This window comes from Vespula vulgaris, chromosome 9 (assembly GCF_905475345.1).
Source record: "Vespula vulgaris chromosome 9, iyVesVulg1.1, whole genome shotgun sequence".
NCBI lineage: Eukaryota > Metazoa > Arthropoda > Insecta > Hymenoptera > Vespidae > Vespula > Vespula vulgaris.
In genome coordinates, this window is record NC_066594.1 from 6,366,128 (window position 1) to 6,386,242 (window position 20,115).

Below are 20,115 nucleotides of genomic sequence, written 5' to 3' on the forward strand. Positions count from 1 at the left end.
TAGTTTATTAAATAATTCTAAACGAAATGTTATAATATTTATTTTCGTCGAAAAATATTATTGACTTAGATTACTTTTATATAATCATCAGCTATAATAGTATAAGGTATTAGATCTACTTATTCGATAATACTCATTTATTAAAACAAAAAAATTTATATATATACATACATATAATCCATAAAAATTTTCTAAACTTTTCTCAATACAATGAATTTAACATTTCCCAACAAAGATTATAATTATTTTGTAAAGAATAAATTACGTTATACATACATACACACACACACACATATACACACAAAGAAATAATACATTTAAATATTTTCGAAAAAATTCTATTGTCTGTGTGTTAATGTACATATATCAATATATATCTATATGTATTCTCAATGTTACATACTTTATACTGAAGATTACACTAATGTGATAGATAATTTTGTTATTTTATTAAAAAAATATTCTGGCTAAATATTCATTCGTATAACTTTATTGATCTTATTTAGACCAAAAAAAAGATAATTCCCGGTTTAATGATCGACTGACTTTTTCATGAACACAATTTTTTTTTAAACTCATTTCAATAAATTAAGTTCTGTATTTTGAAAAAAAAAAAGGAAAAAAAAGAAAGAGAAGAATTAAGTAATATTTAATTTTAGGAATATATCTAATAATAATATATATTTATTCTTTTTAATAACGTTCTATTACATAACATACAATAATATATTTACTTCGTAAAACAATGTTACATAACATATGACATGGTACATACAAAAATTTCTTCGTATCTTCTTTGTTGACTTTTTTTTTCTTTTATTTGTTTTTTATTTATCTTAATGACTGTCGTTTGATAAAATATAAAAAATTCGTACGGTGTAGGATTCAAAAAAAAGAAATAAAAAGAAAATAAAAATGTTTTCAAAAAAAGAATGAACATACACAAAAACTAAAAAAAAAGAGAGAGAGATGGACGGTAATTTTTTCTTCAGTTTTATTATCAGATATAATTCCTTATACATTTATAATCTTCCATAAACTTTTACAAATGCAATGAGAATTATGGATATATATTGATTTTCATATCTCTCAATACTTCATCTACAATAATCATTATTTATAGTGTTTGTCTACCCCGTACCTATCTAGTTGTTTTATACATTTTATATATTAGAATCGAAAGGTAGCAAATGCCTGTCAACGATTCTAAATGTGCTAACCAAAATGTAAGTGTATATATAACAAAAAAAAAAAAAAACTCGTAACAGCATATTAAAAAATTTATAAAATTGCATCATTTGCTGAAACAAGTTTTCTGTCTATGTTAAACGAATTATCAGATTAATAGTAAATGCAATTGTAAACTTAAAAAAAGTTTGAAGAGTTATGAAATAAATAAATATATATATATATATGTATATGTATATATATATTATTTATTTAACTGATACAATATATCCTGGTATTTCTTCCACTCAAGCTACATCATATAAAATTGGTACAAAATGTCGTATAAAGATTTCTTGCAATAAACTACATTATCAAGGAAATAAATCTAGGAAGAAAAAAATGATCAAAAAAAAATAATAATAATAAGAACAAAAAAAAAGGAAAAAAGAAGAAGGAATAGAAGAAATAATCAAAGTAAAGAAATCATTTAAAAATATGTGCGCATAGCGCGAAACGCTTTTTTTAACGATAAACAGTAAAAAAATATATATTATACACAACAATTGACTTGAAAATCATTGACCGGCTAATCTACAGTGTGTATTTCATATAGATTTGTTTTTAACGAAATATATAATTTTGACAAAGAAAAATCTTAAAATAAACATATATGTGCATATCAACATACATACATACATACATACATACATACATATGCGTGTGTGTGTGTATATATATATATATATATATATATATATATATATATATATATATACATTTCCAAGAATATTAAAATTGTGTGTGAATTCTCAAAGGAAATTAAGCTTTAAATACCCATAGGACAATAATTTTGTATTTGTCCATTTGATGTTGTTAATGATTATATGATCAATCTGATCAATGAGAAGATGCATTTATTATACAGATGTTAAGTAAAATCATAGTTGGTGAATACGAACAGTGAGGAATACGAACACCAACCCAATACACTCTTACAGATTCGTCGCCATATATTCACTATTAGTTGTTCTTGATTATAAATTTTGCCACTAATAAAACTTTTTAGCCTGTGCTTCTTTATTATCCCTGTAAAGTAAAATAAAAAGTATTAATTCTTTTCATTCATTTTTTTCTTTGTTAATAATCATACAATAATATTGTAAAGATGTTAGAAAATATTTTAGGTGGATATACCGATATAAACTGTATGCTAATAATATTATCATTTGTATAGCCACAAATAAAAGGAACATCATTGTTGTTAAACAATTTGTTGTTGGACAATCTGCTAATTTTGTATTAGTTTGTGCAATATCTCTCATCAATACGTTAAGTCTATCCCGCATTTCAGATATTATTGCTTGATAATCATAACCCATTGGTTGCACCTATAAATAATTTTATCATTATAAATATCATTTTAAATATCTTATAGATCATGTGTATATATTAAAAGATTTATAAATATATAAATAATTACTTGAGCCGTTGGATTACGTGCTTGATTATTTAAAATGTTATCTGATTTAGAATTAACATCGCCTATAAAAGATCTAATTTCTTGAACAGTACTGATTAAAATATTTTGATTTTTAAGAACAGCATCAACTTCTTGCCGACGAATTGTATCTATTAACTGAATTGGCTGTCCTTGTCCTCCTACTCCTGTATAAATAATTATTCAATGAAAATATCTTATTGAAATTTATTAGAGCAAATAAAACATATAGTATTCAATCAAAACTTACCACCCACTTGAACTTGTGAAATTAAACTTATCGTCCTTTCTTGTCTTCCAACAATTTCATCTAGCTTCCTGCTAAGTTCTCTTAAGACATTGAACATTTGACTTTGACCAGAGAAAATCTGTCTCAATTCTCTCTGATTGTCTGTCTCGAAATATTCTTCAAATTCATCTTTCTCTCTACGTTGGTCCGGATGTTCTCTGAGAAAGTGAATTTAAAAAAAAAAAAATAATTAAATTTATTTCTTAATAAATCTTTAAATTTGCTTACATTTATAAAATGATTATATGATGCGACAGTCAAAACAAATTTTTATAATATGAATTTATAATAATACCTGTGATATTCTTCCTTTTGTTGTTCCAATTTTTTTTGGTAATCTTGATATTCTTGACTTAGTTTAACTTGATCTTCCACAGAAACTTTGTAACTATCTGTAGGTAATTGACCAGGTGGATGTAAAGATGTTGTTAAGAAATGTATTACGTCGTGATCATCAGCCAAACCACCTTGACATAAAAGAGATATATATTAGTAAATATAAATTTTTATAATCTGACGAAAGACAATAGCAGTAACATACCTGTAGCTGCTGACACACCAAAATATCCAGACTTTGGTAAAATTACATTTTCCACACGGAAACAAGTCTCATAATCTTGATCATTATTTGTCATACCACTATGGAAAAATAACTACGCAAAAAATTAAACGTTATTAGAAAATTCTAAATCTAATAAAAAAAAAATTATATTAGTGTTTTTAGAACTTAATATTAATTATCACTAACCGTTAATACATTCTGGTAATATTCTATTCTTGCGCGTGTTGCAAAAGGTTTATTACGAAAATCTCTTAAACAACCTGCCAGTAATTGTGTTGTACCATCGCTTTTTTTGGAAAATGTAATTTAGTTAAAAGAAAAAACATTATATATATATATACATATAGAATTTTTTTTAAAACAGTCTAACTTACTTAGCGTGATCAAAAATTTTTGTGCCATCATTTTGCACAGCCATAATATATGGATTATTATGTTTATTGTCATTATCAAAGGAGTCAAAGAAAACTCCAAGGCCGTTCCATTGATCAGAACTACCAAAAACGGTGCCATTATAAGCACCCTTGGCACCAGTATACCAAAATGCTAAACCATCCGCACCTATTCTACCACGACCAGTAATTCTGAACATTAAGTCCACTTCCCACCAATCAAAGTTAATTGGTTGTTTCATCCATATTGCACCTAAATATAATACAGAGTTTATAGCATATTAGTTAACTATACAAGGGAGTCTAATTCCTGGAATAAATAGGATTATAGAAATAATCATTTTTTATTGTTAGTTACATACCCTTTTGACTTCTTAATGATGGAGCTACTCTAACGTTTTCTGCACTTGCAATAGCATCTGTAATAATTTATTATATAGTATATTTTATTCATACAACTGATTTAAAAAAGAAATGTGTATATATATATTATTCTATACGTTATGCCATATACACAATATATATATATATATATATATATATATATATATATATATATATTAATCACAAATATTTTATGTATCGTATCAAAACTATTGAAAGCACAGTAAATTTAAAAATATATTCTTTAAAAATTTTCATATAAATTTGATATGATAAAATACATTTCAAATACTAAAATTTATAAAAATGTTTAAATGAATAACAAAAGTTTATATAACAATATAATTCGTGTAAATAATAAAGAAGCCGATATAGTGTAAATAACATACGGTATCTGATGAAAAATCTTGGTTAGGTTATTGGTTATACTCACTTCCTCCATATTCCCAAAAAGGTACTGATCTATCCTTTTGCGCGAGATATGGTGGCTTAAAGGAGTATTTATACTCAAATTTTCGATGAGGAATATCGGCAAAAACAAGAGTAAATGTTAGAAATGCGAGAAATACTAAGAGCCACCTCACCTCGGCAGCCATCTTCATTTTGACTGTTTAATAATGTCTGGATAGAACAACTAAAGTTATATGAATTAAAAAAGAAACGATTGGAACAACATTTAAAAACCGGATCGGAAGAATTGAATATTATTGGTTCGTTACAAGTGACGTGTCAATTGCGTGGCTACATACATACATTACAAATTTACTTCAAACATCATTACTTTGGCACTTTCAATTTTTCATATGATTTTCTCTCAAAGAAAGTGTATTCTTATTATTTTATAAATATTATCGTTCAATTAACACTTTTTCATTACTTCGTTTGTTATCCGTGATGAAAATTTTGTAAACTTATATGTACATATATATATATGTGTGTGTAGGTATTATAAATTATATACTGTTATAAAATTTGAGGACGTGTCACCCGGGAGATGGTAGCATGTTAGATCGAAAACGAGTTTATGAAATCGTGTTTCACTTTTTTTATTTTCTTATCCAACATGGAAGTCCAATATGGAAGTCACTTCTTTCAACCAATCAAATTCGATCTTATATAAAAATTTAATATTCCATTGTTTTTAACTTGAAATTTTATAATTATAAATTGTATTATTTGATAGTTCATTGAAAATAACATTTTTTTTCTCGTGTCTTATTATTGTTTACGTAAAATTTAATAATCAAGAAAATTCGACGAAAACTTTTCATGGGAATTAATTTTATATTACATAATTGTACATGCACGTATTGCGTTAAAAACGATTCGATTTTAATTTTACGAAGTAATTTTTGAAAAAACGTCATTTTGGAAACGAAATTTATTATTTATTGTTAAACGTTCAGAAAGAAAGTGGCGATTCGTATCTTTATCTCTTAATATTTCGTAAGTCTATGTACAAAAACATATTCGAAGATGGCGTCGCTCATTGACAACTACGAACAACAATACGCTGTTTTGACAGCTGACATCACTGCAAAAATCGGGAGAATAAGAGTTCAAAGCGGTAGTAAGTATATTTTGTATGTATAGTAACAACGTGTACTTACGTTTTCTGAAAAATTTACATCATATACTTATTTTTATACGTCGGCATTATTAAATAACAATAATCGATATCACATACATGTGACGTAATACACAGGTGAGAAAAGAGCATTTATTCAAGATGTTGATCGGGAAATCGAAGAAGCTCAAGAATTGGTAAGAAAGAAATCAGTGCATTTTCCTTTTTTTTTCATTTTTTGTTACATATATAAACATTATATGTTAAAATTAATTGAAAAGTAATTTATTTAATATCCTAACCAATCAATTATATATCACACAGCAAGAGCATAATTTGAAACAAACAAGAGTTGTTAGCAAAAAAATAATATGAAGATTAAAGAATTAATGAATTCTTATCTTTTGTATTCATTCCTCAGATATTATATCTTATCTAATGAATTTATTTCTTTATCTCTTCTTTTTCATGATATACCTTATTAGCTATACGCGTGTGATATACATATATTTCATGCCTTTAAAAAAAATACCAATATAATTCTTTCAATAACTAAAGCGATTATTCATTATATTAATATATATAAGAATACTTTTTTATGATAATTTTATGTCTATATATATATATTCTTTAAAATATTATTTATATCACAAAAATGTAGATGCATTGTTATCATTATATCGTCATATTATATATATGATATATGGGCTTCAATAACTCATTTCACTTCATTTAATTCATTTAGCTTGAGCAAATGGAACTGGAAGTTCGTGGGATGAGTGGAAATGCCCGTGACCGTTTACGTGGTCGTGTGGAAAGTCATAGGGCGGAATTAAAACGATTAACACAAGAATTTCAGTCAGCAAAAAGACCAAATGAGGATGTTATTGATATAGCTGCAGAAGAGTCATGGGAAAGCAATGTAACAGAAGATCAGAAAAAAAGATTATTAGATGCTTCTGACAGAATAGATAGAACTGGAAGAACATTGCAGAACGGTTATCGCATGGTATTAGAGACTGAGGAAATTGGTTCGCAAGTTCTAAAAGATTTACATGATCAAAGAGAAACGATACAAAGAGGTCGAGGACGGGTTAGTTATATTATATATACATATATATGTATACATACATATGTATCTGTATATATATAAATATATATATATATATATATCGATTTATAAAAACATTATAGTGTTTACATAGTCAATGGTTCATTATCCTCATAAAAACAAGATTTATAATTTTCATTGTAAATTATATTTACTATTTCTAGTTACGAGACACGGATGCAGAACTAGGACGTGGATCTCGTTTATTAACAGGGATGATCGTACGAAGTCTTCAACAAAGATTAATTTTAGCAGTAGTAGCTTTAGTATTAATAATAGTCATGTGTTTTGTGGTGTATTATAGCTTTAAGTCTAAAAGTTAAAAAAAGAAACAAAAAGCAAATATAGAGCTTTGTGTTCAACGGATCGATTGTAAGACATATATATATATATATAATTAGTAAATTTGCGATATTATTTTTACCAAATGCAACACAATTGTTAGGTAATAATTAAATTATAAAAATTACGCACGCGCGTGCGCGCGTGGAATGTCGTCTTAACGTAATTTCAATTTTTCACCTTGCTTATAATATTTTGCGCGTAATTGTTACTTGATATTGTATCAATAGTAAATTATATATCTCAGAATTTCTTATATTATGAATGTATACAATAACAAAAAAAGTTCCAACAATATCTTCAGGTCGAGCATTTCCAAAGTTAAACAACAGTTCGAGATAGGCACTTCAGGCACATTATCGTGAAATAAAATGGGGAAAGATTTTTTTTTTGTTTATCTACGATTAACTCTATTATATCATAGCAACGTGAGTGATGACTAATTCATGGAAATTTTTGATAACACTGTGATTACTATTAAGTTAATTATTTTTCACTCTCTATAACTTATTGCTTATTTTAGAAATCGTTCAACTTTATCACATTCCAATGAGCTGATCGAAGTCATAACTTATCTTTTATTTTTCGTCCTAATCTACAATAATAATGTATTTAATTCTTCTATGTTTTCTTCTAAAGTGTTACATTACTAGAATATATATATATATATATACATACATACATACATACATACATACATACATACATACATACATATATATATATATATATACATGAAATTTTAACTTTTAAAACAAAATATACTTATAAAAACAAAATTCTTGTTTCTTGAAAAAAAGAAATCGGTGAGAGAATATGACGACAATACAAATATAAAGCAATGACGCATCATATAACATTGTCAGCACTCATTAACAAACTTGACAAAAAAGACACTATTAAATAGAGATAGAGATAGAGATAGTGAGTGAGTGAGAGAGAGAGAGAGAGAGAGAGAGAGAGAAGTACTAGGCGCGCCTAATAATATAACACATTTTATTAGATATAATATTATCAAGTACCTCAATAACTTAAACGGTGCTTCTTCTGCGACGCTCTATATATCTGTGAAAATGATTCATAATAAAAGTATTAAGACTTTAAGGAATATTTGAGACGGTAGATCTGAATTTATTGGAGAAACGTTTCAATTGTTCGTTCAACGAAGACACTGACTTTCAATCCGATCAGTCCAGTTGTTGATAAAGATCTTCTATTTGGGGCTTGAAGTACGCTTTTAATTGAGGCCTTTTTGTTTTTAACGTTGGCGTGAGAAGCCCATTTTGCACAGAAAATGGATCCGGATGTAAATAAATGTCTTTAACCTATTTTTAAAAAAAATAATCATATGGATCACTTTGGTCTTTTTTTATTTAGGACTCTAAAGAAAACGCAAAAAGTGTTATCCTGAACAAATATTGTTGTATATAAATATACATACATATATATATATATATATATATATATATATATATATATATATATATAGACGTAAAAAATCATAACAAAATTTGCAAGGGAATGTTTTAAAAAGTGTATTATTTCAATGACTCACCTGTTCGAAGGACTTTAAACCTAATTCTTTTCCCCACGTGTGCATATCAAACAAGATCAACCTCTTGACTTCTGGATTTGCACAAAGAACGCTTAATGTGCCGGGTATACCATTTTCCACGGCCCAACATTTAATTACATCTACGTCTGGTACAACTATGCCTACGATGCACGATTTTAAAGATTCTCCATGGACGAATACTTGATGTACGTATTGACTACGTAAATAGGCATTTTCGATTTTTTCAGGAACGATATATTCCCCTTGGGACAATTTAAAAATATGTTTCTTCCGATCGATTATTTTCAACGTGCCATTCTGAAAAAGGAAACAAAAAAAGAAAAACAAAAACAAAAGAAAAGAAAGATAATAATAATCGGATATAAAGATAGATATGAAGTATTATATTTCGCGATTTGGATTACTTGAAACTTGAATCCTTACGGGTAACCACATGCCAACGTCTCCTGTGTGATGCCATCCAAGTTCATCGACTACCTCAGCTGTTTTTTCTGGATCCTTGAAATACCCTACAAACACGTTAGTGCCCTTAACGCACACCTCGCCTTGATTGTTGATAGCATAGTATTCCATTTCTGGTACGTCTACTAGTTTAATGCAGCAACAGGCTACTGGTGGTCCCACGTGTTCTGGTACATGATCACCCTTAGAGTTTAAAAGCATATATTTCATCAATTATTAATTGCAAATTATTAAATGTTAGACAACTTTAATTATTGAGCCAGTGTTTCCGTTTATCATCATCCGTTTATACTATATACGCGTCCATGTGTGTGTATATATATATATATAAGATTATTTTAAGATTTATGTGAAATTAATCGCGATTTCGATTGAATACGACATTTAAAACATTTACATTTGTCCATGCGATAAAAGCAAAAGAAAGAGAGAGAGAAAGAGAGTGAATGAGAATGAGAAGGAGAAAGAGAGAGAGAGAGAGAGAGAGAGAGAGAGAGAGAGAGAGAGAGAAATAGAGAGAAAGAGATCGTTATTAACGTATTTACGTTTGCTATAACGTATGCATCACTACACTTTCATCCAATGAATCCGCACAAGGTACTTTAACAGCGTTGTATTACCGGCTGATACAGCTGTCCGACTACTATATTGATCCTCAAAGGTTTGCCAAAAATAGTGCTCGCGTGTATGTCACTTGATTATTTGTCAGCTCTCTCTATTCGAATAGTCTGGTCATGTTGTTGCGAAGAGACGGTCTGACGACGTTCTGTCGATTAAACAAATTTTTCTTCTTTCTATATGAGTAATATGTATATATATATATATATTTAAAAAAAATAGAGAAGAAAGAGAAAGCGTGAGATTATCTATATATCTATATACGTGTGTATATATATATATATTTATATATATATATATATATATATATTTATATATATACACATATACGGTGATACATTTAGAAATTTATCTGCATGCATTAAGAAAAAAAAATAAAATAAATAAATAAAAAAATAAAAAAAAAAAGAAAGAAAGAAAGAAAGAGATACAACGTCGAGAAGCATATAAAATCGTGTTCTCCCCTCTGTGCGATATCAACTTCCGCGTGCTTCATTTTTTTAATGTGATTAAAGAGCGTACCGTGGCGAGTATTAAAGTTGACGTGTGCACGAGAGGTTTATTTGCGGCGCGTTTATTGACCGTCTCGTTTGAGTCATAAGCGCCTACTTCAAAATTAAAACACGCCTCGTTGAAATGACTTCAGCCGAATATCTCTAATCTCAATAATGAAATATGTTTCAAGAAGTAGATTGACAGTATTGGTAAGAGAGAAAGAGAAAGAAAGAGAGAGAGAGAGAGAGAAGGGGAGAGAGAGAGAAGAGAGAGAGAGAGAGAGAAAGAGAGGGAGAGAGAGAGAGAGACAGAAAGAGAGAGAAAATCACGAGTTTCAAAAAGATATTTTCAAAACAAGTTAAAATCTAAAGAAACGATCTCGCCAATGAAAAAGAAAGAGAAAGAAAAAATAGAAAGAATAAGAAAAAAAAAAGAAAGAAATTCGACGATAGAGACAACAGAAAAAAAAGGGGAAAGAGTCCAATAAGATTTTCAAAATATGTTAAAAACCTAAAGAGCGACTTTGCCAACAAAAAAGAAAAAGAAAAAGAAAAAAAGTACGATTCGACGATGGAAGGAGAAAAAAAAAACACATGAAAAAAATAAAAAAAAAAGAAGAAGAAGAAGAAGAATTAGTCCGAAACGTCCGATCGAAATTTAGTGGTTCTCCTTGCAACGAAAGAAGTGCGGTCATTATTTTGATTTTAATGAGTTACCGTTTGTCGAATAGAAAGATTCAGTAACTGCTGAAAATAACAGAGAAGAACCACCGAGAAGAGATGAACGCGTTTCTTTTGTTACATCAAGTAAATAACATATCTCGGCTCGTTCTTTTCGTAATTACGTAAGAAGAGTGGTTCTTGTTTTTGTTTTTTTTTTTTTTTCTACAGGCCCACTCTCCGTAGAGATCTCCAAAAGGATCATCGATCTGTATACATTTCGAACCTGTATAGTGAGAGTGATCGGTGCGCAACATTCAGTTTGACCATATCCCTCGACGACGAGACAACCAAGGGCACACCTTGTAAAGGTGAGGACATTACCAGCCAATGGCGCGGAACCCACTAACATCAGTCTCAGTCTGCCACCCATAGATTCTTGTATCTTCTTGAATACCAACTTATCCCATACGCCATTGTTCCTTACTATACTCTTCTTGATCTCTCTTTCTTTCGAGCGCATCCCAATATTGAATATCATTCTCCTGAAGAACGAACCCTGAAGTTCCGATTGGACCTGAGAAAAATAATATGTTTAAACGAAAAGCTGTCGTACATCAGTCAGAATGTTCTATATTTAGAGAAGCACGAGGTGTGTCTTCCGACTCTAAGTTATATCTATCTATTTATGCGTCTGTGTATGTATGTATGTATGTATGTATGTATGTATGTATGTATGTATGTTCTTTGGCAAACGACGAAACCGGCACGTCTGTCGTGTTCGCTTCTACGGCGATATCGATTCGACTGTTAAATGGCTTAAACTCGTGAAACTGTCATCGTGAAGGCCTATACTGCGAGGTATTACCGATTATCGATTACGACTTCAACAAAGCGGATATGTCGTCGTTTTCTTCAAGCTTCGTAATGTGGATCTAACGCTAATATTTTTTATTTGTAGAAAATCCTTGATCGAGTGTTTGATAATGCATGCGCGCGTGTGTGAATATATATATATATATATATATATATATATATATAGATTTATTGTATGTGTGCGTAATATTTCTCACGAAGCCGTAAAAACGTAGCCAAGTTCAATTTCCTCTGTTTTCGTAGCTCGTGTGCAAGTCACGTTGTATAATATTTGTTCAAAAATCAACTTTCTTCTATGTTTATATATTCCTTTTGATTAAGATATGATCATAAATTATACGTAATATTTCTTATTCTAAACGAATGACCAACGAGGAGTCAAAATGATAAGTGAAGTTACATATATACCGTGCTAAATGATGAATTATATTCTTTGTCATATAAATGAGGAACTGGTAACGTAAGATTATCGTATTCACTTTCTTTACAACCTAGGAATTTGTAAACTCTCCCACGTAAAACCGCGTACAGAATCTAAATATTAACTCGGAGAACTAATTCCTGAAATATTTGAACAGTAAGAGCTCTATTCTAAATCGACGATACGTCGGCCTTCGAATTTACCGGAAATAATCGTCGCGTATCAACATTATACGAGAATAAGTTTTCATGCTTTATTATGACCCCGTATATATATATATATATATATATATATATATAGCACGTGAGATTAACATACAAAACTCGTGCTTTATCATAAACGAATTCCATTGAATGAAAGCTTCCAAGGTTACTCGGATGACGTGTCGTAATTTTCTTTCCACCTGTCGTGCCCGTGTGTGCCGAGCGCGTGTTTTACGCCCTGCAATTGCCATTGGCACGTCGAAAGATATTGCGCAGCACCGACTGAAAAATGACGGAAGAACGATACAAATCGTATCCGTCCTACGGTAATGATCCATTTTTAATATTGTCTGAAAGATATTTTTGTGGTATCTTTTCGGGAGCGAGGTTACGTCGTTCGTTACGTCGTTCCTAATGCTAACTGCCAAGGATTAAGGATAGCTAATCCAATATATTAATGAATTAAAAAAAAAATTGACAAGTGGAAGCCATGAAGGAGAGAAAAAAAAGGAAGAAGAAGAAAACAAAGAATAACAAACAAATCTCACTTCGATTACTCACTTTGTCGTACATGCGATTTAACAGCCTAGGTACTGCCGGCATTACGGTGGGTTTTAAAGCTTTCATATCGTCCGATAACCTCTTGATATCACCGCTATAGAAACCGACTGATCCTCCAACCATATATAAACCATTTTCGCAACAACGTTCCAACATATGTGCAAGCGGTAAGAAGCTGATCATGGTGTCTTTGCTGGTCGGTTTGTGATCACCCAATTGTAAGAGGACCGCGCATACGCCAGACATAACGTTTTGATGCGTCAACATCACTCCTTTTGGATGGCCCGTCGTCCCGGAAGTATAACAAATCGTACAAAGGTCCGTCACCCTTGGTGGTACTTCAGGTTGATTCTTCTGTGCACCGAGTCGTTCGACATCCTCGAACTTTAAAAGTTCCACCCCACGATTCTTCGCTCTTTGATTTGTCGCCGGTCTCGTTTCTTTAATGACGATTAACTTTCTTAAACATCTGTCCAAATATAATTCGATCCTTGTTAGAAGGAATTTGTGAAGGGAAAACAAAAAACTTGCTATATATAATTCGTGCAATGATAAAACAAAAAGATATATATATATAATATATAATAACAAAAAATATATATATAAAATATATATATATATATACGTACACACACCCACACATTCTAAATATATTCCAACAATATTAATTTATTGTGATAAATACCTGGGAGCTTTGTCGAGAAGTAAGTTACATTTTTTATCATCCTCGCAAACTACTATACTGATATCAGCCTGGTTGATAATGTATGCACACGCATCCGGTCCAAGTGTGTCGTAAAGCGGTACGATGACCAAGGAATACGTGTAACATGCTTGTTCCGTCAGGATCCACTCAGGACAATTTTGACTATATAAGCCCACCAATGTGTGCTGACCAGGGACCAATCCCAAGGATACGAGACCGGAACCGAAGTTCTTTGCCCTGAGGAGAGTCTCGTTGTAGTGAATCCATTGGTAAGGTTTGTTGGGTCCATCTCGCCAGCCAAGACACGGACCGTTGTCTGCGCATCACAAAGAAGTGCCAAGATTACTTCTTACTCGTAGATTCATAGATGATAGAGTTAGTGAGAGAAAGAGAGAGAGTAATTGCCAGGTCCCGAGAAACGTTCGAGGCTAGACTTTGTGGGAACGCAAGAATTTAAATTGTCACGCGACGCATTGCCTGACAAACATCTGTTCTGGCAAGAATTTGAGTGTACGGTTTCATTAAAGCGTGCACGAACAATTATGATCTTTGTTGCCGATGGGAATTATTCGTCGAGGGAGAAAGCCAATAATAAAATTTTCATCATCGGCTAGGCCGTGATTCGGCGACACTAAAATGTTATGTTGTTTTCGAAACGACAGGTGGTCCATATAATATCTTGCTAGTGGGCGTGAATCTCTCTATCTCTCTCTCTCTCTCTCTCTCTCTCTCTCTCTCATACTATTTATCTTTCTAAATTTTGTTCTATGTAAAAATAAAAACGATTAAAAATAGATAGTTATTCTCGCAAAGGTCATCAAATCATTTTCAAGATATGACAAAAATCGAAGGTTGCGCGATAAGAGATGAAAGAATTGCATTAGAGATAAAGATAATTGCAGTTAAAGGATACTAAAATCCCAATCGCTTCGCGCTTGTTTACAAGATTTAATGCGCGACTGTCGTAGGTTGCCAAATGACATTCACAACCGCGTGGGACACGAGAGAGAGAGAGAGAGAGAGAGAGATATCGATCATTTTAATTGCACTCGAAGAGATCTTCTCACGACGATATCGACGGCACAGAGTTGTCTATAGATTTAAATAAACAATCGACGCGACTCTTTGAATCTATTCGCTGACAGCTTCCTGTTAACTTACTGGACTCTTTGGCACCTCTCCGAAAGCCTTCGTAAAGCGTCCTGGTGTCCTCGTGAATGTAACTTACGAACTTGCCTTCCTTGCTGTCCTTGTAGAACCGCGAGACTCTTATCAAATCGGTACCCTGTAAAACGTCCAAGAGAATTCTCTTGACATATTCTCAAAAACTCCTGGGTGTACCGGTTTTTGTTATATAATGAAATGGCAAGTGCAACACTAAATTTAGCAACCGTGCGTGGTTAGCACCGCACAGCCGTGGAGAGAACACTATCGATTTCGAGGATTTAAAAAGAAATTTGATAAAGGAATAAATCGAACGTTTGGATTTTCTTTCGACTTTCACCAATCTCGTGTGACGAATTATTTCAAGAAAATTCGATAAAATTCAATCTTGTATTAAGACCCAAATGAGACAGAGCAAGATGCCAAAGTCATGCATACATCATACATACATACATGCATACACACATACATACATACATACATACATACATACATACATACATATATATAAGGGAAGAAAAAAAAAAGAACAAGACATAAAAAAAAAATCTCTGCAACGGGAAGAGACACTACACCTTGAAGGTATCAGATTGCTCGTTGAGGTCGATCGGCGCGCGGATCGGCTCGTGAAAAAACCAGCCCGACGATGGCATAATTTTTTGTACCGCACACGGACGGATGTTTAATTGGGCAATGCGTGTACGGACGCGTATTTACGCACGCCGTGGAATACGCGTCTATCGCTATTCCAATATCTTCAGATTTCAAAAGGAATACATTAAAAAAGGAGTTTAAGATAAAGTTTTAAATAAAAGCGAACACGCACTGATCGTAGAGATTCGATACGAACGAGCCAAACGCTCCGGTGACGAGACGAACGGGCCGATACGCCCGCGATTACTGATTCTTCACTAGCGTTTTCGAGAGACCAAATTTTGGCATTAAAGATGTTTGTCACGAGGTGATGCTACCGAACTTCTTTCGACCGTTCGCTAACTAAGACGAGTAGAGAACTCTAGTTTTCAACAGTTTGACTCTCTCATACGTGCCACGACGCGCGCACGGCCTATTCTCTATCTGCAAACTACTCTCGACTATATTTAAATATAGTGTCCCGTTGATGTAGAAAGAGAGAAAGAGAGAGAAGAGAGAGAAGAGTGCGTCGTTCTCAACAAACATCAGACTCGTTGGATCATCGTCTCGATCGATGATACCGATCGGTTGACGCTATATTGTCCATTCTTGATTTTCTTCTTCTTTTTCTTCTTCTTCTTCATCATCATCATCTTCATCATCATCATCATTATCATGATCATTTTCATTTTCTTCTTTCTTGCCTGTTAATTAATCCGTCATTATTATTTCATTGAAGATAGAAGTATCCCTACGAGATACGTTTAGATATTACGATTGATATCCTTCTTGATGAAACAGTTCGATCGCAAACTTTTTTATCTCGAGAAAGAGAGATAGATAGATAGATAGATAGATAGATAGATAGATAGATAGATAGATAGAGAGAAAGAGAGAGAGAGAGAGAAAGTGAGAGAGAAAAAGAAAATAACGTTCTAGTATAAGATAAGAGAGAAAAGTGATCAACGCACGACTGGCGCATCTCTTCGTGACTAAAATGATTATTTCATAGTAAAAATCGTGCATTTTTAAGAAGATAAATAAAATCGGTACCATCATCAAGGATCATGTATGTACGTATGTTGTATACGTTTATCCAGTGAATAAAGTAATTCACCGCTGCTCTATTATCTCATTTTACTGTTAAGGCGATAAGACACCCAGTTGATTTATTGGACATTGGACATTCGCCGAACATCTTTTAGTCGTTTGTCAAGGTATAGTAGACATGAGGAGAGATACGCGATGAATTACTGGAGAAACGGGATAAATATTATATATGCATCCATGATCGTCTCTTTTGAAGTAAAAAAATTATTAGATTTAAAGAAAAATCTATATGTATGATAGATAGAAATGTAGACACGTATATCTGTTTACATATCATCAATATATTATATATTTCAATGCATTTGTATATTTTTCTTACCGGAAGTAAAGTGCTTTGAGCAGAGAGTGGCCACAATGGTTTTTCCGGTTTAGGTCTTGTGGCATAATACGCTGCTACACCAGTGATTACGAGAGCTCCTGCACCGCTCAGATACGGAATGTAATCCTCGAAGTTCGACTGTAACACTTGGTTTAAAATCATTTGAACTACATAAAGAACTTTATTTTTCTTTTTTTTTTTTTAATTATCCAGCATATATATATATACATACGCATAAAATATATTATATATATAATATATACATTATTATAATAACATTATTATAATATATATCATACATATAATTATAATATATATATTTTTTTATCGTATATAAAACAGATTTACTTGTTTAAAATTGCGCAAGCGCAAAATGAATACATCAAACGATAGATCTGCGATATGGAGTATCGAAATTTGAAAAAAGTAGAGACATTGTTTATATCACGTTATAATGTAAAGCAACGATAATCCTTTGTACGAGCTATTATCACTTTCTATCGTCATCAAGGTCGTTTGGTTTAAGAGAGTAATAAGGAACGTCGATCAATAAGACGATATGATAAACAAACACTCGTATCGGATGACAACAATTGTTCGTAGCTTATTTCTTCGTCGTATCGGCGCAATATTACGGCGCATAACAAAGGACGACCCCGGAGCTAAATATTACACGGTTTCGCGATAGCTAAATTAGATAACACTGAGATACATGAGAAGGAAGGATCAACGAACGACACGCGAACACAATATTCAACGACAAAGAGCTAACTTAACGAGCTTTATGATTACTTTACTACACGTGTTAACACGCGCCTACAAGATACTAGGCGTGAGAATTTGTCACCTTCTTATTTAGAAGACGTATCTTTTATTCGTTTCAACTATAATATATACTCACTGACGAACGTAGTTATCGTACTAGTTCACTGTACGTATTAGGTGGAACAAAAACAATCTTGCTCGTATTCACGTCGAAATAAACTGCGCGTCCGCACTAACGAACGATATCTCTTTACGTGTGTGTGTATGTATGTACGTATGTATGTGTGTGTGTCTGTCTTTCTCTCTTTCTCTTTCTCTATCTCTCCCTCTCTCTCTCTCTCTCTCTCTCTCTCACACACACACACAAAGAATAACGTAAAAAACGTAGAAACTCGTTGAACCCCCGTTGAATAATGGCACCGAAGACAATTCGGGCCAGAATAAAACTTTGGTCAGGGCCACGGCATGGCCTCGCGCACAAAGACACGTTTCCTCTTCTTTTCGATTTCGATCGTTCGTTAATGATAATACAACGGAAAAGAAAATTACGACGGCTACGACGAGGACTACGACGGCAACGGCAACACGACAGCTTTGCGTTGCGTTGCGGATTTTCGCTTGCGTATATACCCGCCGCGTCCTGACGTCACTCTGCAGCGAATCGATGAACAGTGCCGCGAGCGACCCTCCAGCACCCCCAAACGGTAACGACAATAGCCCCGTTGCATGTGTTGTCGCGCAATGGCGTAGGACTCTCTATTTCTCTATCTATGTCTATCTCTCTCTATCTCTCTCTACACCTCCCTCTTTCTTTCTCTCTCTCTCTCTCTCTCTCCTTCGACAGGTTCTCTTGCATTCGATTTTCCTCTCGAACGGTTGGCAGGGTAGATTCGAAGCATAACAAAATGTTTGTGTGCTCGGTCGAGTGGTGGTCTGCGGTTGATAAGAAATTACCAACGGCAGACTCTCCATTGGTAGCTATTTGGAGAACGACCCTTCTTCAATCCGCACCAGACATCCGTCGAAGGACACGTGCAAACTCGCATTTAGTGATAGACGCGGCATATGCCGTGTGCTTAACCGGTTTGGTTCATCGATCAGAAGTGAAGGAAGTTTAGTTAGGGACAACCCTCGAGTAAGTCTTACCATGTGTTCTCCTGGTTCCTGGAGTTTAATAATAATTGGTATTCTCGCTATTTGTTGCGCATGGAAAACTGGATTCCTCTCGTGGCCGCGTTCTAGTGTCAGAGCTACGGCGTCGATAAGATTAGATCTTAGCTTGCCCTCCACGGCTCTATCGATCAATCAGCATATCTTCAATTCGACCTCGGCTGGAAGAACGAATGATAAAAATCGTAAAAAATATCGTGGCACGGTATCGAGATATATGCTTAGACTTTACCATTTACGTCCGGAACATGACGTCGTCAGGGCACTCCAACCGATTCACGTTTCGGCACCTGTCACCGATGGAGGACGGATCGTCGAGTTTTCTGTACCGTTCGTTGATTCTCAGGAAACCTTGGAAACCGCAGAATTGCTCGGTACAGCAGGGACTATATTTAGAGTAAGGAGCATAGACGAGTTTTCGAGACAGACGACTCGAGAAAAAATGTCAAGGTCAAGAAGGGACGAGGCTTGGAGAGCCTTCAACGTTACATCAGCGGTCGCTAAAAGAAACGGGAATCTTGTTAGACTACATGTACACGGAAGAGTGTCTTACAGGCCAAGAGCGGACGGACCAATCTTGTTGTTGAGTTACAGGAAACCAAAAAGAAGGAAGAGGTATCGTCGTTCTACGTCCTTGGAAAAGGATGATAACGAGGATAATATACATTGGGAGGACGATGGTATTCGACGAAGACGTAGAAACTCATGCAAAAAGCGTCCGCTTTACGTCGATTTCGCTTTGATCGCTTACGACGAATGGGTCGTGGCACCGCCAGGATACGAAGCGTATCAATGCGCTGGAAAGTGTTATTACCCGTTCGGTGATCATCTCAGTCCGACGAAACACGCCATAGTTCAAACGCTCGTTCACGGTGCTCTTCAACGTACCGAAAGTATAAATGGTAATAAACCTGTCGGAAGAGCGTGTTGCGTTCCAACGAGATTGGCACCCACGAGTTTGCTCTATCTCGATTCGACTGGTACTTTGACGTATCAGTACGGTTACGAAGATATGGTGGTAGCGGAATGTGGTTGTCGGTGATCATCGTATTAGTCGTTTTT

General features: G+C 33.2%; 4 protein-coding genes across 9 annotated transcripts; 2 read left to right on the forward strand and 2 right to left on the reverse strand.

Moving 5' to 3' along the window:
- Positions 1-972: 972 nt before the first annotated feature.
- On the reverse strand, positions 973-5,281 carry LOC127066504 (protein ERGIC-53). The gene is made up of 10 exons (XM_051000337.1): positions 4,729-5,281; positions 4,274-4,330; positions 3,894-4,164; positions 3,706-3,805; positions 3,499-3,610; positions 3,253-3,424; positions 2,919-3,115; positions 2,651-2,835; positions 2,365-2,558; positions 973-2,256 (listed from the first exon to the last, which is right to left on the reverse strand). Exons 1-10 carry the CDS (start codon positions 4,895-4,897, stop codon positions 2,220-2,222), a joined length of 1,494 nt encoding a protein of 497 aa, XP_050856294.1. The 5' UTR covers positions 4,898-5,281; the 3' UTR covers positions 973-2,219.
- Positions 5,282-5,726: 445 nt separating this feature from the next.
- LOC127066506 (vesicle transport through interaction with t-SNAREs homolog 1A) lies at positions 5,727-8,430 on the forward strand. Its single transcript, XM_051000339.1, has 4 exons — positions 5,727-5,865; positions 6,001-6,059; positions 6,608-6,955; positions 7,138-8,430. Exons 1-4 carry the CDS (start codon positions 5,772-5,774, stop codon positions 7,294-7,296), a joined length of 660 nt encoding a protein of 219 aa, XP_050856296.1. The 5' UTR covers positions 5,727-5,771; the 3' UTR covers positions 7,297-8,430.
- Positions 8,295-19,167, reverse strand: LOC127066503 (long-chain-fatty-acid--CoA ligase 5). 6 transcript variants are annotated; one of them, XM_051000333.1, is made up of 10 exons: positions 18,020-18,741; positions 17,119-17,256; positions 16,743-16,942; positions 15,054-15,177; positions 13,872-14,208; positions 13,187-13,655; positions 11,412-11,702; positions 9,315-9,536; positions 8,871-9,188; positions 8,295-8,640 (listed from the first exon to the last, which is right to left on the reverse strand). In XM_051000333.1, exons 3-10 carry the CDS (start codon positions 16,746-16,748, stop codon positions 8,503-8,505), a joined length of 1,905 nt encoding a protein of 634 aa, XP_050856290.1. In that variant the 5' UTR covers positions 16,749-16,942; positions 17,119-17,256; positions 18,020-18,741; the 3' UTR covers positions 8,295-8,502. The 6 variants fall into 6 exon arrangements, with proteins under 6 accessions (XP_050856290.1, XP_050856287.1, XP_050856291.1 ...); XM_051000330.1 differs by lacking the exon at positions 16,743-16,942 and having other exon boundaries at positions 8,295-8,380; positions 8,492-8,640; positions 17,119-17,264; XM_051000334.1 differs by lacking the exon at positions 18,020-18,741 and having other exon boundaries at positions 17,119-17,264.
- LOC127066505 (bone morphogenetic protein 2-like) lies at positions 18,770-20,115 on the forward strand. Its single transcript, XM_051000338.1, has one exon. It carries the CDS (start codon positions 19,031-19,033, stop codon positions 20,093-20,095), a length of 1,065 nt encoding a protein of 354 aa, XP_050856295.1. The 5' UTR covers positions 18,770-19,030; the 3' UTR covers positions 20,096-20,115.

Coding starts and splice junctions, on each gene's coding strand:
- LOC127066504 (XM_051000337.1), bottom strand. CDS start 4,897: ATGAAGATGGCTGCCGAGGTGAGGTGGCTCTTAGTATTTCTCGCATTT. Junction 3,425..3,498: donor TGGTGTGTCAGCAGCTACAG/GTATGTTACTGC, acceptor TTTTATGTCAAG/GTGGTTTGGCTGATGATCAC. Junction 2,836..2,918: donor TTCACAAGTTCAAGTGGGTG/GTAAGTTTTGAT, acceptor TTATTTATACAG/GAGTAGGAGGACAAGGACAG.
- LOC127066506 (XM_051000339.1), top strand. CDS start 5,772: ATGGCGTCGCTCATTGACAACTACGAACAACAATACGCTGTTTTGACA. Junction 5,866..6,000: donor AATAAGAGTTCAAAGCGGTA/GTAAGTATATTT, acceptor CGTAATACACAG/GTGAGAAAAGAGCATTTATT. Junction 6,956..7,137: donor TACAAAGAGGTCGAGGACGG/GTTAGTTATATT, acceptor TACTATTTCTAG/TTACGAGACACGGATGCAGA.
- LOC127066503 (XM_051000330.1), bottom strand. Junction 11,703..13,186: donor TAAATCGCATGTACGACAAA/GTGAGTAATCGA, acceptor TATTTTTCTCAG/GTCCAATCGGAACTTCAGGG. Junction 9,537..11,411: donor CGATCACTCTCACTATACAG/GTTCGAAATGTA, acceptor TTAAACTCTAAG/GGTGATCATGTACCAGAACA.
- LOC127066505 (XM_051000338.1), top strand. CDS start 19,031: ATGTGTTCTCCTGGTTCCTGGAGTTTAATAATAATTGGTATTCTCGCT.